This window comes from Echeneis naucrates, chromosome 21, assembly GCF_900963305.1.
Source record: "Echeneis naucrates chromosome 21, fEcheNa1.1, whole genome shotgun sequence".
NCBI lineage: Eukaryota > Metazoa > Chordata > Actinopteri > Carangiformes > Echeneidae > Echeneis > Echeneis naucrates.
The window spans coordinates 143,982-162,477 of record NC_042531.1 but is presented as its reverse complement, the minus strand read 5'-3'; the positions used below and the strand labels follow the sequence as shown (position 1 = coordinate 162,477).

General features: G+C 45.4%; 1 protein-coding gene across 1 annotated transcript in view; it reads right to left on the bottom strand.

The window, feature by feature from the left end:
• LOC115061562 (titin-like) overlaps positions 1-4,257 on the bottom strand; it is a 154,750-nt gene extending 150,493 nt beyond the window's left edge. The window contains exons 1-4 of the mRNA XM_029529957.1: positions 4,140-4,257; positions 1,708-1,810; positions 1,155-1,358; positions 687-974 (exon numbers count right to left, since the gene is read on the bottom strand). Of these exons, the coding sequence (XP_029385817.1) occupies positions 687-974; positions 1,155-1,358; positions 1,708-1,798 (583 nt within the window). The 5' untranslated portion in view covers positions 1,799-1,810; positions 4,140-4,257. The remainder of the gene's footprint in view (positions 1-686; positions 975-1,154; positions 1,359-1,707; positions 1,811-4,139) is intronic.
• Between the last annotated feature and the right edge of the window lie 14,239 nt (positions 4,258-18,496).

Genomic DNA, 18,496 nt, shown 5'->3' with positions numbered 1-18,496 from the left:
AAATTTAGGAATTGTTTTATTTTGAAACCGGACACATTTCCTTAAAACTGTTACTTATTCTTAAACATCCGAAGCTCTTTCATCCCTCTGCTGCGGGCCCTTATGGCTTTGGAAAATAAATCATTAATATTTAAGAGTGGTTTATTAGTACGCTTAATATGTGATGAGAAATTGGCAAACAACAAAAAGTCATATGTCGTGATGATTGTGACGTCATACACAGAAGTAGATGGCAGTTTTGGTTTGCTGCAGGTGGATTTAAGTTTGGCTTTTTATTTCATAAATATGAGGCACACTCAAATAGTCACTGAGTATTTTATCTGCAAGTAACCTTCAACCTCCTGTCTTTGTTCAGAGTCAAAATGTTTTTGTTGCATACAAAAATAAAATTGTTTTCTTTGTTGCATAAAGCTAAAAAACCACATAGCCAGTGATATCTTCATTTTAGATGTTAAAATAGCTTTGTGGCTCCCAGTGATCTCTTCTGTGGGAAACAAGTTCAAATGGCTCTTTGAGTGCTGAAGGTTGCCAATCCCTGATCTGAACCTTGACACGCTGATGACCCAACACCTATAGGTTCAGGTGGTGGTGCTAAGCTAGGCTAACACACCCTGAACGTGGCACTGATGACATCATACGGGCTTTCTGTTGAGATAAGATCATTACTCAGTTGAAATGGTCCTTACCCTGAACCAGCAGTTCGGCAGTTGAGGTGGCTCGTCCACTGCTGTTGGTGGCAGTCACAGAATATGTCCCAGAATCCTCTGGGAAGGCCTCAGCGATCATCAGACTGTACAGGTCTCCCTCCTGGAGGATCCTGAAGTCGGCCGAGCTCTGGATCTCGGCTCCTTCCCTGTAGAACTTGACCACAGGTGCTGGGATGCCTGTGACTCGGACGTCCAGCCTCACCTGGCTGCCCTGTCTCACTGTGGAGCTCTGCAGTCTCTGAAGGAAGTTTGGAGGCGCCGTCTCCACTGCAGGAGGAAAAGTTGACAAACTCAGAAACCAGATCTAGCCAAAATGTTTGAGAATCTAATCAGTTCACAAGAGACCTCATTAAAAGACTGGAACTGGAAACAAAATATTCTCCTGTAAAATTAATTGGTCGGGACTCTTGGACCAGGAGTCCACCTGAGGTCCACCTGAGGTCTCACCTGTAACCAGGAGCTCGGCGGTGCTTGTGGCTTGTCCAGCGCCGTTGGTGGCTCTGACAGAAAATCTTCCACTGTGTGCGGCGGTCACAGCGGGGATCCTCAGAACAGCACGGCCGTCGCTGAACGAGATCTGAACGCCGGGAAGAGCGGCGGTGGAAAGAACCTGGCCATCACGGAACCAGCTCACCTCAGGAACTGGAGAACCTGCACAGGGACAAGAACCAATTATCAGGAAGAGATTCATGAATTTGTCTTCGCAAATATAAGAATTCTCTGAATTATTTATGTATTTTATTATTATCAGAATTTTTAGAAAATATATAATTTGAATAAAAAGTGTAATAAATTTAAAACCTAAAATAATCTGTGTGACTTTCAGTAAAAGGAATGAAAACTAAAATATAAATACATTTCAGAAAGAAACTCAAGTCAGTGTAAAGAGAAGAAAAAAGCGGAAGATAAAAACTATCACTTAAATGTCTACGTGATAAATAAAGGGAGGTTTTCAGGTTTTTGAGATCTATTAAAAAGAATAAATGTTGGCTTTTCTTACCGCTGATTTGAGCCTCGAACGCGGCAGCCCTACCCTCCAGGGCCACGACGCTCTGCAGCGGCTGCGTGAACGTTGGTGCTTGAGTTGACATGATGACGGCGCCCTGCGACACAAACACAGTGACGTCATCATCACCTGTAATCACCTTCATGAGGTCATTCCGCAGTCTAGGATTCTCAGAGGGAACCTCCAGCTGTGTTCCACCTGGATCCGTCAAATGAACCCTGTCATGTGACCAGGACGCTTCAGACCATTCTCGGCTCATGGCCGTCCCAAAGTAAAGCGGAGAGACGTGAGGTCACGTGACCTCGGCGTCTCAGAATGACAGGTGAGACCCGGAGCTATAAGTGTCAGGGGGCGGTGCTTGATGGACGGCAGCAGCTGGAGGTCGCTGCATGTTTGTGTCGTCAGAAGGAGAAACAGCTCAGACTGATCTGACCTGACAGTCAAACCTTCAGATGATCAATACCTGATCAATAACTGCTCACAGATGTGACTGCAGGGTAAACGTGCAGACCTTCAGGGACGAGCTGACTAAAGTTTGGCCTCCATTTCTTCACCATCATCATCAATCTTTCATACTTTTTTCCAGACAGAAAGGTAAAATAATTTTTCTGTTTTTAGTTAATTAAGTCAAATCTGATTAAATGACAAGATGCATTTTCTTCTTTATATTCTGCCTCATGTTGAGATAAATTAATTATTTCTGTTGCAGAATATCTGTAAATTTCCTGATGAGTCTCAATCTAATAAAAAAGTACTTGTTATTATCAACTGGCTCAATTATCATATTGAGCTGGGTCTTCACTTATAATGTACATTATTTATTGGTTTTCCTCTAATAACATTTACATCAGCAAATAATCAATAATCAGTAAACCAACAATCAACGAACTGATCCTAAAGAATGATCATCAGAAAACTTGATGGCAGTAGATGGAAACTACAGCTACAGTCCCACAACAGCACTACACTGACACAGTTACTGTGTATATCTGAGTGACTTTCTGCTGTCAAGAAAATGCCAACTTTTATCTTGAAAAGCCACCTGGTTTCCTGCCAGCTGACTGACAAATGAATCACAGAAATTAATAATAGATAATGAAAAATGTCAGTTCACTGAGACTGTAAATGATCCTTTAACAGAAACATGAGGTTTCCATCTGACAGATCAATATAAATACAAGAGACATTAAACAGTTTGATTTATTCATCTTTTGTTCATCATCTGTCTCAGTTGCTTGAGATAAATAAATATCACAATCAGAGAAAATGTAACCCTAACCCTGAATATCACAGATAATATGTTCAGAAAAAAATTATTCCTACAACACATAAACAGGAAACACCAACCAACCCACATGTACAATCCCTATATTCCCTATATCCCTATAATCCCCTATATTCTAAAATGTTCTCTGTACTCTATATGTAATAATTCACATTATGCCAAGGAGAAATCTTTAACAGCATCAAAGAGTCTTATTAATAAAACGACCAGAAAAGAAACATGAGGCAGCGCAGCAGAAAGCAGCCATTACTTTTATTTTGAAAAGAAGGACCCTCTATATTGACAGGAAAGTGGATCATGTGACACATGCTATTCTTAAACCGCATCATAAAATCGAGATTCAGATGACTTTACAGGAACAAAAACTTTCAAAATAATCAAATGAATTCAGGATAATTTCTCTGGTGAAATATGATCTTTGATAAAAATAAAAAAAACCTTTCTATCATCAAAGATTTGGTCTGACGCTCTTCTACAGGACAAATAAAAGCCAAGTTGATTTTATTTGAACTGTGAATCAGGCTTCATATTTAAAGAGGTTTTAGAGTTTTCCAACTTTGTGGCTGTGACATTAAATGCCCCGTTAGGACAGCTGTTTGGAGATGAAGGTGTCAAACTCGTCATGTTCTCTGACCGAAGTCGATCAGAACTGTCACTCGGACCAATCAATGATCAATAAAGAGCTTCAAACACTGAAACTGTTTAACTCGGCTGATATTTACAGGCTGGAATCTGAGTGACAGATATGGCAGTAACCAAAAATACACCAACCCTCTCAACGCCCCCCCACCCCCGCACCATGCGGTTTGACTGACAGGCAGCATGTGGCACATAACTGGGGGAGAGCTGATATCTCTGCTGCTGATTCCCTTAAAAAGCCATCAGGTCCAGCTGACGCTCCTCGCTCATGCTATCAGTGGCTATTCTTGGCTTTTCTCAATCACTGCACAATTTTCCCTGCACACGGACCAGTTCACCAAAAACACCTCAAAGCCACACAGAAACACCCCCAGGCTTACAGGGCCGAGCAAAACCAAGACCAGGACCCCTCAGGCCCAGCCTGGTCCCCATAAACCAAGTGTTGGCACAGACAGGGAGATAATCACAGGACATACGGGGACACAAGCTGGACTTTACTCACTTGTTTCCAAGGTGCCTGGGAGTGATGGGACAGAGCCCGGCTGACTCTGACAGCCCTTGGTCTCCTTATCCAGAAAGGTTTTTCCAGAAAAATCCAAGATGAGAACGGTCAAGCCTCAAAATATCCCCCACCCCCAAAAAAACAAAACTACACAGTGAGAGGCCGTGTAGTTTTGCTTTCCCTCCTCGCAATCCCTCCAGCCGAGGCGAGGCGGGGAATGCTCCAACTGCTCAGGAGGGCCCAGATGGTGGCGTAGGTTTTTATACCAGGGGGGACCACCTGCATCATCACCCACCCGCAGCTCCCAATTGGCTGCTCAGGACTCTCAGGGGGCATGACGGGACATAGCAGCCATTTATACAACCCCCCCCCCTATCACCCACCCCCCACCCCACCCCCATTGGTGGCTTGTGTGAGTTGATCGAGCTGCAATCAGATTGACTAGTGATTGTTTGGCAGCAGCTCGTTAAAGTTGGTCAGTCTGTCGGTTTGTGGTGAAGCAGCAGTTTGTCTGAGCCGAACTACTCGAGTACTCAAGTCATTAAAGAGCTGCTGACCAAATGGAGGCAGAAGCTGTTCCTGTCACTCAACCCCCTCCCCCCTGAAGACCAGCCGGACGTTACAACACACCAACAAACTCTGTTTACACAACTCATGTCCATTAGGTCTGTATCAAACCAGGACCAGTCACAGGTCCCAGGTCTCAGGGTGAGTTTGTATGGTGGTCTGTTGGACCCTCTGCACTCAGATCGATGTTCTGCTGTTATCTTCTGCTTTAGCAGCACGTTTGGTAATAACCAGGACTCAGCTGTCAATCACCTGTCCCTCCACCAGAAATCTGCTCCGCTGTCAAACTTGGGATCCAGACCAAATAAACCTGGTGCTGACTGATACAGACTATGAATCTGAACCAGGTCAAAACCAGGTTCAGAACCCCCCCACCCTGAGAACATGCAGAGCAGCACAGGATGCCACACGAAGTGTCCTCCCTGGGACCATCACACTAGAATTCCTCCCCCTCACAAAGGAAACAAAAAGGATCACTGTCACTTTAATTCTGTATTTCTTTTTAAATATAGTCTGCAGGTGTGATTCTCTTTCACATACAGAACTGAACCTCCAAATTTTTAGATTTATATTTTATATTTTTATGCTCTACTTATTTTTACCTTTATGCTGCTGCTGTGGTTCAGTCGCTGTTGGAGGAAGGAGGAGGAACCTGGAAGAAGAACGTCCTTCACGAAGTGATTCATCAAAATGTTTTCTTTTTATTGTAGAAAACGTTTCCTCCATCAGCAGCTCAACAGTTCAAACAGGACTTTCCAAAGTTCCACTGATGTTTTGTTGGTCTTATACTGACCTCAAAAAGTTTATCAAAGAAATAAAAGAAAAACCTTCACCAAACCAATACTTAGCAGCAACATTAGTCCTGATAGTTATTGTTGTGTAATAAAGTGTGTTTGTTGTGCGCCGATTACAGACAGTCTGAGAGAAGATTAATTTTCTTTTCCAGCTAATATTTAGTTGGGTAGCGTAGGGATGGAATGAGAGCAGGAGGAGGGGATATTCAAAACAGGTGGAGCAGGAACATGATGCTGTATTCTTCTCCTCTAAAACTACTGAACATCAATATCATTCATATTTTTGTAAAATTTTTTCTGTTTCCGTTTTTCACAGCTGGTTCTTCTCACCATGCTGACAACTGATGATGCTGACAACTGAACACGCTAACACATCAAAACCACAGTTGTGTTGACAGGTCAGTGATCTCTGTGATCTCTGTGACCTCTGTGACCTTTGTGACCTTTGTGATCTCAGTGACCTCTGTGACCTCAGTGACCTCAGTGACCTCAGTGAGCTCTGTGACCTCTCTGACCTCTGTGACCTTAGTGACCCCAGTGATCTCTGTGACCTCTGCCCTCCTGGAGGAAATGTGATTTTTTTTTCTGCAAAATTTCCTGCCCTCTGTGACCTCAGACTTCCTGTTAATGTAAAAGAGGAGGAGCCTGTGGGGACCCCAGGGACACCCCCCTCCCCCCGCCCCCTGCCCCCCAACCAGAGGACTCTGCTCTGCCAGCCATTTCTGTTTTGGGGGATTTGGCTCAGGTGTCAACAGCTGCAGGCATCAAATCCTATTCAGACAGGAGGAGAATCTCTTTTTGGGGGGGGCAGCTCAGACCATCACTGCCTCCTGCAGTTCAGAGCTAGGTGTCTACCTTTGTGTTTCCTTTGCCACACTACAAAGGAAAGGAAATATGATTAACGTCTGGGGGGGGGGGGTTCCATGCTTGTCTGGGTTAGACTGGGACTTTTTCTAATCCAGACCTGATTAAACTCAGAAACTGTTGCTGCTACAATCAATAATCAATCAGGGACTCAGCTGATGAATCATGCTCAGCTGATAGAAAAGTTAAATCAAGTTCATCTGGTCTGAAAGTGCAGACATCTGTTTCATTCCTGCTAATATTTCTGTCTATTGATTATTAATTGATGAACTCACAAATGAATCTGTGGAGGCGATTGGAGTCAGTCTGTGGCTGCAGATTCGCAGCTTCTCCAGCAGAGGGTGGAGCGTCACTATGGAAACACTGACAGGAAGCACATTCATCTCCACGATGAAACGCCAGCTGTTCAGCACAACATCTGCAAAACATCATTATCATCATCATCATCAACAACAACAACAACAACAACAAGGAGACAGAGACTGTAAATAAAATGATCTCAGGAAAATTACATTCTTCAAACTGTCAGTAACATTTTATCACCGTTAATCAAAGATCCTCATTCAGTCAAACATTGTTTAAAACAACATCAAAAGGTGTCACTGATGATGTCACCAAGTCCGTCAGCTCTCCTCTCAGCTCTCACATCAAAAACGTTCTTCTGTTGTTTCATTTTAAAACTGACAAAATATCTTCAGCCGAACATGGACTGAAGATCAACCTACACACAGACACACACAGACAAATACAGGAACGCACAGACACACAGAGACACAGAGAGACACAGAGACAATACAGAAACCAGGTCATGGTCTGTGAACACACAGATTTGAGCTGTTACTCTTGGTGTGTGTTGTCATCACGATAAAATGATGTCTCTCATTGATGGCTGCTGTATCCGGACTCTGATCAGGTGGATGGTGCAGAGCTCTTTTTTTTTTTTTTTTTTTTTTTTTGGGGGGGGGGGGGGCGTTCATCTCTAAAATGAGTTTTCATGGTTTTTAATGAAGCTCAGAGGACTTAATCAAAGCCGCCTCTGAGCCCCCCAAGTGTCAGACTCTGTCCAACTCCTCATCACTGCAGAGACAGACTGAGGCTGCAGCCACAGGGACAGTGAACACACAGGTGTGCATGTTACCTCCCCCCATCTCTGGCAGATTGATGCTCTGCTTACCTGACATCAGCAGAGGTTCCTCTTGAAGTGACCTCAGCAACCGGGCCGTAGGGCCAGATGGTTAAACCTCCATCCCCAGAGTCCTGATACATCAGCTCTGCTCCACATTCACCAGACTGATCAGGAGGACCGTGGACTCATCCCAGATTTATGACCCCCCAACAAACTGGCACAGCCCCCCCTGGACCTGGTTGGTCTGTCTGACCAACCGACTGCCTGTGTGTCTGAGGACCTGAGGACGGTGAGGACCTGAGGACAGTGAGGACTGTGAGGACAGTAAGGACCTGAGGATGGTAAGGACTGTGAGGACAGTAAGGACCTGAGGACAGTAGAGGACTGTGAGGACAGTAAGGACCTGAGGACAGTAAGGACCTGAGGACAGTGAGGACTATGAGGACAGTAAGGACCTGAGGACAGTAAGGACTGTGAGGACAGTAAGGACCTGAGGACCTGACGACAGTGAGGACTATGAGGACAGTAAGGACCTGAGGACAGTAGAGGACTGTGAGGACAGTAAGGACCTGAGGACAGTAAGGACCTGAGGACAGTGAGGACTATGAGGACAGTAAGGACCTGAGGACCTGATGACAGTGAGGACTGTGAGGACAGTAAGGACCTGAGGACAGTAGAGGACTGTGAGGACAGTAGAGGACTGTGAGGACAGTAAGGACCTGAGGACAGTGAGGACTGTGAGGACAGTAAGGACCTGAGGACGGTAAGGACTGTGAGGACAGTAAGGACCTGAGGACAGTGAGGACTGTGAGGACAGTAAGGACCTGAGGACGGTAAGGACTGTGAGGACAGTAAGGACCTGAGGACCTGACGACAGTGAGGACTGTGAGGACAGTAAGGACCTGAGGACATTGAGGACTGTGAGGACAGTAAGGACCTGAGGACCTGACAACAGTGAGGACTGTGAGGACAGTAAGGACCTGAGGACAGTGAGGACTGTGAGGACAGTAAGGACCTGAGGACCTGACAACAGTGAGGACTGTGAGGACAGTAAGGACTGTGAGCACAGCAAGGACCTGAGGATGGTAAGGACTGTGAGGACCTGAGTACGGTGAGGACTGTGAGGGCAGTAAGGACCTGAGGACCTGAGGACAGTGAGGACGGTGAGGACAGTAAGGACCTGAGGACAGTGAGGACTGTGAGGACAGTAAGGACCTGAGGACGGTAAGGACTGTGAGGACAGTAAGGACCTGAGGACAGTGAGGACTGTGAGGACAGTAAGGACCTGAGGACCTGACAACAGTGAGGACTGTGAGGACAGTAAGGACCTGAGGACAGTGAGGACTGTGAGGACAGTAAGGACCTGAGGACCTGACAACAGTGAGGACTGTGAGGACAGTAAGGACCTGAGGACTGTGAGGACTGTGAGGACAGCAAGGACCTGAGGATGGTAAGGACTGTGAGGACCTGAGTACGGTGAGGACTGTGAGGGCAGTAAGGACCTGAGGACCTGAGGACAGTGAGGACGGTGAGGACAGTAAGGACCTGAGGGCAGTAGAGGACTGTGAGGACAGTAAGGACAGTAAGGACTGTGATGACAGTAAGGACCTGAGGACCTGATGACAGTGAGGACTGTGAGGACAGTGAGGACGGTGAGGACAGTAAGGACCTGAGGACAGTAGAGGACTGTGAGGACAGTAAGGACCTGAGGACAGTGAGGACGGTCTAAGTTTGGTCAGGTGGGCCTCTGTGACCTGGACAATTCAAACCAGTGAAACCACCACAGAAAACAGAACTGGCCTGGATGATGATTATTAGGGTTAAAGAAAGTTCTTCCTTACAATCAGATGCTCTCTGTTGGCATGGTTACAAAATCAGTCATGGATAACAGAAACAACGTGAACTGTTACTGTGACACGGGAATCGAATGGAGCTCTCCTGTGTCATATTCCATCCTGATCTGGTTTCTGTCTATAAACTCTGTAAACTTTTCCCCTCACGTCCTTTTTCACTACGACCATTTGATGTTGCTTAGCAATAGAAACTGACAATCATGTCATTTGGAGTGTGGTATGTTTGTTTGCACCACAGCTGAACAGCGTTGTCATGTTCATGATCATCATTGTGTGTTGAGTTCAGGGTCACAGGAAACAAGCCAGTGGCATCATTGCAGCAGGTCACAGTCAGGGTCACATGACCTGTACAGATGGAACATGAAGTGGCAGCATGGTCCACTCTCCAGCTCACATGACTCTGTCTCTATGGTTACCGAGGACACCAAACAACCAGGGAAAATACAGCTAATTAGCATTTCTGAATTAACTGCATAAGAGTGTGTGTGTGTGCTCTTTGTGATGGTATTCATTAACTGTACAAACAGAGGCAGACCAGTTCTCAGTTGAACTTGATGTTCCTGAGGACAGTGAAGGTCTCAGGTCATCTGCACTCTTGGTCCTGATCCTGTTCTGAAAGGTGAACAATGAAGAATTGAACAGGTTGTTTTACTGTTTTTCCACTGAAGTCTAAAACCTGAACATCCATCTGTGATCCACGTCCTCACCCTGATCCTAATCTACCTGCCTGCACTGAGCATGTGTGAGTGGCAGTAAACAGGAAGTAGATCCTCCTCTCCCTCTTGGTTCAGTTACAGAAGAAGTCTTAGTCCAAAATTAATCAAGACAGAGAAGAGTCACCATCATCATTGTACATAAGCTGGTGGTAAGTGCCTGGTCCTGGTCCAACAACAACATTTGTTAAAGTCTTTCAGGTTCTGGTTCTGAAGTGGACTCAGGGACTTGCTGGCCATTTAATTTTTTTAAGGCTCAGGGCTGCAATGCAGACCTCCAGGTGGCTGGTTCTCTGTACTCAGATCTGATCCGGGCCACGAGTCAGGACCAGCTGAACCCCAAATGATTCTGCCATCATGTGATTTGGTGTTTTGAAGTCTGTTAGGTTCATCTGAAACCACTTTGAAGGCGCAGAGAAGGTCTAGGTGTAAACAGGATTAGCTGGCTTTAGTCCAGCTCGTCTTCTGGGACAAAATAGGAAATTTAATTGGCTGAATTAACAGCAGCTAATTACTATGCTAATGTTTACCTGGTAGAGGCCCCAGGCCTTCAGACCCTCAGAACCACAGACCCCCAGAGTGTGAGGTGGCTTAGATTCATCTGGATAGATTGATCTGACACCCCCCCCCAACAGAAACAAAACATCCTGCTCAAAACAGCACAAGACTTCAACAGAGCATCATGGGAAACAGCTCCAATTTAAAATGTGTCCCTTTCCACAACAACAAAATACCCAATAACTAATCAATACTCTATCAGATGGTCAGAAAATTCGAGAACGACTAAGGACGACTAGAGATGACTGGGAAGACTGGGGAGAACCGTGTGCAGCCAGAGATGACTGGGAAGACTGGGGAGAACCGTGTGCAGCCAGAGATGACTGGGAAGACTGGGGAGAACCGTGTGCAGCCAGAGATGACTGGGGGATTGTTAGGGGACAAAAATCCATCAGCATCCTGAAAATGTTCTGACGTATCAGGGAGACAAACACCTGAACCAGAAACAGCCAGACTTGTTTGTGCGTTTGTGTGTCAGTGTATATGTATATCTGTATGTGTGTGTGTGTGCACCAGATACACAGAGGACTGGGAGATGCCCCCCCTCGTGTCTCCCCTGCTCTGGGCTGACAAGAAGTGGGGGGGGTTGCCTCCCTGCTGGAATTCAAAGCAGCTCCCGTCGCCTGGATTTAATTTGCATTTTGAGAAATGATAGTGCAGGGGCGGCGGTTGAGGCGCGCTGAGTGAGGCGGCGTGCCCGGCAGCTCTGCCACAGAGGACAGTCTGGGGGCCACCTGCCGCCCCCCACCTAATCCACAAGTATTTGATTTGGAGCATCAGGACGTCCTCTGCTTTGATGTGCGTTTGTCCCGTGGACACAACATTAAAGACTCTCCTTCAAGCTGGGGCAAATGCAAAAGCGTTACCTTCTGCAAATGTGCTTAAATCTGCCCTTTAATGGAGCATTTCCTCCAACCAGCAGCTCCGTCAATTCGTTCCCCCCATCAACACAGCCACGCCACTTTCCTTCTCCCATTGGACGCCTCCTTGCTGCAACACAGAAATAGTTCACAGGAAACAGACGACAGGAAGTGTGACCTCAGGTCACCTCTTCACCTATACAGGTCGAAACCTGGACATGTTATTGGCAGCTCTGGGCCTCCATACTGACCACGTGACCGTTTGAAGGTGAACACATGAAGAAGAAACTCACATTTGATGCAGCTGACAACTGAATGTCCAACGGGATGCATGTGGCTCCCGGCGGTCAAGACACTTCTGGCGTCTCCACACTGCGTTCACGAGGTTGTCGGTCTCTAAGCTGAACATGACAGGGTGCATTTGAATTGCTCAGAGGGATGAACATAATTGCTGTGTGGCGAAGGCTGTCATGATGCTAATCAGCTTGTTTCCGTGTCTCATCCAATGAGTAATTTAAAACAACCATTTTAGCCAAAAACATCAGGAGACTTCCCAGTTCATCTCCTTAATGAGTGCCACTAAACGCCTTGTGAGGTGTTCAGGGTCACTGACAGTTCACCACTGATGTCAAACAGGAAATGAGGAAACAAATGGTTTTACTTCTTCAGGCTTGGTCCTGGTCTGTTCTGGACTTCAGTCAATATCAGGTCACATCGTGATGGTACAAACAAACCAGACTCTGCTGAGAACAAGAAGTCCAAAAACCAAAACCAACCAACCAGCTGGACTGGGTAAACTGGTTTGGTGTTTCCACTTTGATCAGGTGGGAGCAGCTGGTTGCTGTGATGTCACCTCAGGATGAGTGGGACCGTCAGAAGACTTTAACTCTGATGTTCACTTGGAATCATCTTTAATCTTCTTAAATCTCAAAGGAAGTGGACAGATTCACGGAGCAGGATGATTAAAGCGCAGCGTCTTTAAACACAACATCTCAGCTTTAATCACTTCAACAACAGATCCAGTTTCTTCAGAGTTGTATTAAAGATTAGAGTCTCCATCCCGCTCTGCTCCTTTATTCACTGTCCTAATGAAAACTGGAGATAAGCTCCTCGCTGCCACGGCCACATCACAGCCACTGGTCACATGACCTCCTCCCATCGGCTGCAAAGGTACGGTCAGCAAGACCAACAACGGGCCAACAACGGACCCACAACAGGCCCAAAACAGGCCAACAATAGGCTGTTGTCAGCCTCTGTGACTTTGTGACCTTTTGTGTCTTTGTGGTAGTGTGTGTCTTTACGTTAGTGTGCGATTTTGTCTCTCTGGTGCAGCAGGTGCTGTCTTCTGGTCCTGGACCATAGACTAACACAGAGCAGAGACAGTGAATAAAACTTTTCATTGAGAAAAGAAAAATACATTTCTTCTTTGTGAAGAGGAAGTGGAGTTTTATTTTGACGCAGACATGAATATTTAAAGATGAAGCTACAGAGACGCCGTTTGTGCCTGTTCTGCAGTCGCCTCCTAAATTAAATATGAATTACTGGGCTTCATAAAGGAACAATACAGAACTGAAACATTCTGCTTTTGCCAAGTTAATTATTTCCAATTTGCAACAAAATAAGTGTGAACGTGTCAAAGTGAAGATGTAAAGCAAACAGAGCAGTTTCATCACGTCTGCCCTCAGGGAGTTTTAATTTGAAGCATGTTGGTGATCATCTCTGCAGCTTGTTAAGTTCAGCAGGAGGTGTCTGTCCAATCGGTGGTTCATTACCATGGTTTCATGAACAATCATCAAACATATCCTCAGTTAAATTCAGCTGATTTTTCCAAATCAAATATTCTTTATTGTCCTTGTACACAAAACGAAGAACTGCAGCCTAAGAGTGGCATCCTGAAACTGTCCCTGAGTGAAGCATGAAGGAAAACCTTGTCCATGTCCAGTCTCCAACCAGCTAATCAGCATCTCTGAATAGAATAGCTGATGAAAACATGTATGGCATCATCATCAAGGTCTTCAGGTCCTGCAGATGGGGGAGTCAAAGTTTCCTGTGTTTTCTGAGACAAAGGCGTGTTGGTGGTTGCTGGCGGTTCTTGTTGGCGGTGGACTCATTATTCTGAGCCCCCAGGCTGCGTGTCATCATCTTGGTGGTCTCTGGTCGCTGTTGCAGATTGTTTGTCGGATTGGAGACACACATCAATTAATGATGAAACAGCAGACAATTGTTTCAACTACGAGGACTTCATGAAAAATGTATTGGATCTTCAAACTTCTGATGACCAGAACCAGAATTAGACCTAATCAGACCAAAACAGGATCAGGACTCAGGTGAGAAGGTAGGCTGCAGCATCTCTGTGGACGTTCAAGGTCAAAGGTTTCATTCCCTTCCTCTTGCTGTTGTGAAACCGTCCACCGCCTGGACTTCCTGTTACATATTTCCCACACATTCAGTCCGAACCTGAGACGGTCTGAGGGAAAACCGGGACCCGCTGTAGGTCAGAGGATCAGTGCTGGACAACCTCCAGCAGCTCCTGTTTCTGTTTGTGTTGGTTTAACAGAGACACTCAGACGTCAGAGGGAGGGGCAGGAGGATGCAACAATGATGGGAGGAGGGGAGGAGGAGAGGAGCAGAGACCAAAGGGATTACAAGAAGACAACAGTAGGAGAGAAAGCAAGAAATCAATGAAGGGAGTAGGAGAGGAGGCCAAGCAGCAGCTGAATAAACACCATCCTGCTCCTCTCAGAAACTGATCTGATATCTGCTGTCACACAATTAAAGCTCACAGTCCAAGTTCTTAATATCACTGCAGTCTTCACAGTGAGACCTGGATCCTCAGACCTGAACTCCTCCATGTTCACTCCTCAGGAAATCACTACATCTGATGTCCCTCCACAATAAATCTTGACCCATAATCCTCCATAAATTTCCTTCTGATTCTCTGTGAGACAGTGACATCATGATGACATCAATGACCCAAAATCAGCTGATTGATGACAGTGTGAAAAGACTGAAGCACAAAGCACTTGGCCCTCGTTGGCCACCGTACCCAGAGGACGCACATGACCATGAGCCGATCCAGACCCTCAGTCTTTTTTTTCTAATCTCCACATGAAAGTTCCTGTCAGACTTAAAGGAACTTGTGATTATTAAATCCATTATGCTTCTAATCACAGTGTCATCTCGTCAGATTACGATGCGTGGGCGGTGACGGGGACAAATCAACAGCAGGTTCTCGTGCTAATTTTAACTGTAATCTGGGTGTTGATTGACAGCGTTGTCAGAATAACTCTGCTCTCCGGAGTCCGTACTCTTTGGATTATTTAAGATTATGTTGTAATTCCTCTTTTAATCTCCTCCTCTAAAATTGGAGAGTCTCACTCTGCAATGAAGTGTCGAAAGCGTCTGATGAGATGTGGAAATCCTCCTCCTTTTCATCACTCTGGTCCCGGTCAAAACTTTCTGTAGCCGTGGACCTTCATCATCAGCATCATCATCGTGTGAAGGTTTATCTCAGATTATCAGAGAAATCCTGTCGGAGCAGCTTTGGCTGCACAACTCTCTCAGTCATAGACATCATGGCTACCTGTCCAGAGCTTACCTGGTGGTACTGCTGATGAAGGGACCCCTGTCACCTGATATTTCACTCATGGTTGCATCCTGTTTTTGAGCACAGAGGCAGAGGAAAGGTCAAAGGTCACACAGATGAGCGTGTAGTCCAGGAGTCTGTGAGTGAAACATCTCAAAGTTCCAGAGTTCCACGTCGCTGACGACTGAACGTTAGTACTGAGAATGAAATGGACGTGCAGCAAGGTGACATTAGCAACAACATGAAGTTAGCATAAAAATAAATAATGTTACCATAAAATTGTATTTAAAAAATACAATGATAAAGCTTTAACGTTAATATGACAAGATGTCAAACATCTCAGACTTTTGATATTGTTCTTGGCAGAACTGATTTTCTGTATCTTCCCATCATGTCGAAAATATCCTGAATGCTGTTTGTTTCTCTGATTCCTGATTCTCATTCTGCTCAGTCTCCATCCTCTCAATTAAACCTGTTTTCACTCGGCACCAGGAGGAAATGTGGTTTTGGAGAAATTGAAGAACTAATCAACGTAAAAGGCAGAGCCGACCCATTTCGATATTAACTGGCTGTTAACTGAGGCCCCGGCAAACTTTCAGAGGGAGAAAGGAGAATTAAGGTTACGTGAGCATGTCGACTGCTGTAAAACAATATCATCTCACAAGAGAGGATTAATTTCTCGCTGTTGGTTTCCAGGAGTTCTTGGGCAGAAAGTCAGACAGAAGGAAGGAAATAAATGTTTTAATAATTTCAACATATAACTACAATTTCTAACCACTGAAGTCAAACTGAACTTGTTTATTTATGTACAGCAGAGCTAGGCTACTGCAGGTGATTAGTTTATTAACGAACAGGTAGTTAAAAAGGTGGTAAAAATATGTTAAGGTAAATCAAATTCAATGGTCTGAACAGGGTTTATTTCAGTCCCGGTTCACTGCAGGTCTCTGTTGTGGCCTGGTGTGGGCCCTAGCTCTGGATATGACAGAGTCTGGTTTTCATCTGTGACTGTGATGTGGACCAGGGGAAACCAGACTCCTGGTTTCTTCTCTCCAGATCTGGACCCTGGATATCACTGACACCAGGTGTACTCCAGACCGATCCTAGTCTGGATTGATAATTCTTGGAGTTAGATGGTGATCACTGATCAGCAGTTGTTGGGTCAAACATCAGCTTCCTTGTCTTTTCAAGTCTTATTATGAAAAGTCAGAGGATGTGATGTCACCTCTGACATTTATATTGTGAGCTGTCTCAAATCAGAACTTTAGAGGATCCTCCCCATCATGTTCAGTCCTCTGATCTGGAGCCTACGGCGACATGACAACACAACGGGCCAAGATGCCATTCCCCAGATGGATCAGTCCTGATCTTGACCTGAAAAGAAACCACCAGAGACTCAGCTGAAGGAGAGCAATGGATCACTCACTGGCGCGGTGGGGCACCAGTCCCATTTGACTCCACACATAGTCCCTCAGACGGAGAATTAAAGTGTCACTACCAACAGCAGGGGAGCTAAGCCTAACCCTTAACTTCTTCAGGAACAAACAGATGCCAAGATGACGTTATTTCTCCTTTCCCACGCTGCATCACACAACTTCTTTATCTGAAAGGAAATGAACTCGTAGCTGAGCAACAACTTCAACTTTTGAATGAAGGACTTTTATTTTGAAATTGAAGTGCTGTCAATTTATTATCTATGTGCTCAGCAGAGCGAGGGACTTGTGTGTCTGTTGCATGTTTTCAGAGTTGTAATCCAGAGGTAACGTCAGTGCAGCTCAGTGGCGTCGGTGGCAGCCACAGGCTGCCTGGCTAGCTGACAACACCTTTAGGATGCAATTATGTGCTGAGAGGCCCCGTGAAGGCCGGTTCACCTCAGAGAGCTTGTCAAGAGTGTGCTGACAGCTTGGAGCACCACCCTGCTCCGCAGTCATTCCATCCTGATCCAGAACTGGATCCACAGCAGCACAGACCCTCCCAACTTCAATGTCTGACTCCTGGCCAAGCCTCAGCCACACCCCCTTTTCCAGAACCAGTTGATACTGAGACAACTTCCTGCTGAGACCCGTGGCAGGACACAGAGTCGTACCCACATTGTTCTAGACCCAGATAAATGTAGGTTCAAGCTCCTCTCCAGAGCCATAGTTCACCAGGACCACAGTGGTGGAAATAGCAGCATAAGACTGAGCTGTATGACAGATAAATATTAATTAATATCACTTTGTTTGTGAGTCATGATGATGTCATCATCACTCAGAAAAATACTGAGGTACATTTTGCTACAGTTTTACATGGTCTCAGCACAATCAAAGCCTAATTATAGAAAAACCACTTTGTGTTTCAGGACTTGGCAGCTGGACTGGGAACGATGGGAAAGTGACTGCCTAAAAGGGGGGGGGGGCAGACATCCAAACCTGAAAGCCAAACCAGACTAACGAGGCCAGTGGAAGTTAGACAGACACAAACCTCACTCTAATATACACTACAGACTATATATACACACACACACACACACACACATATATATATGTACAGTACAGGCCAAAAGGTTGGACACACTTTCCTATTCATTTGAATGAGAGGGTGTGTCCAGACTTTTGGCCTGTACTGTATGTGTGTATACTGTCACACATTTGTTTATTTATGATGACAACTAGAAGACAAAAATCCACTAGGCTGATATGAAACCCAAAACTCAGATTCTGACATCATGAGGTCGAGTGGAAAATGTCTGTAACATGAGAGACACACAGTACACACTTTACATAAACAATACACACTGCTAACCCTGTTATGAAGAGAAACTGAAGTACTAATATTAGTATGTACTGTTACTCATATTAGTGCATCTTCTGAGGCTGGGGACTGTATGCTGTGTGGGGACCAAAACTCTGAGCAGCTCTTATGTCTTTTAACCAGAGAGCCCATTAAAACATGGCAGAATATTGATAACATATGACCATGTCACATGAGGACAGTACTGTCTTTTCCCTCTCTTTTTGTCCCCTGGTGAACCAACGACAACGAACATGTGGCAGCGGTAAAAAGCTAATGTGGAGCTGGCAGCTCATTCCGATAATTACAGCACCTTTAATGCTCCAGTGTCTGCAGGGAGGGGTGTCTTCCTCTGAAGCTGGAGAAACACTGAGGCCAGCCTTCATTTAAAAATGGCTCTTTCAACTTCAACTGCATTTCTAAGTAAATCCCCAGACAGCGGCTGACAGTCGCTGCTGCTTTGATGCCTGTAGTTAACATTTCCTTTTATTTCTCTAGCTCTCCCTACAAAATTGGATAAATTAGATTTCCACAACAGACATTTATTTAACGTGGTTAAACGCAGACGTGTTTCCTTGTCCAGGAAAGTGTTGTCAGTAATTAACCAAAGGCTAGAGGCAGGTGTGACAAATCGGGGGGTGGCGGGGTGAACTACCAGCACTCAGAT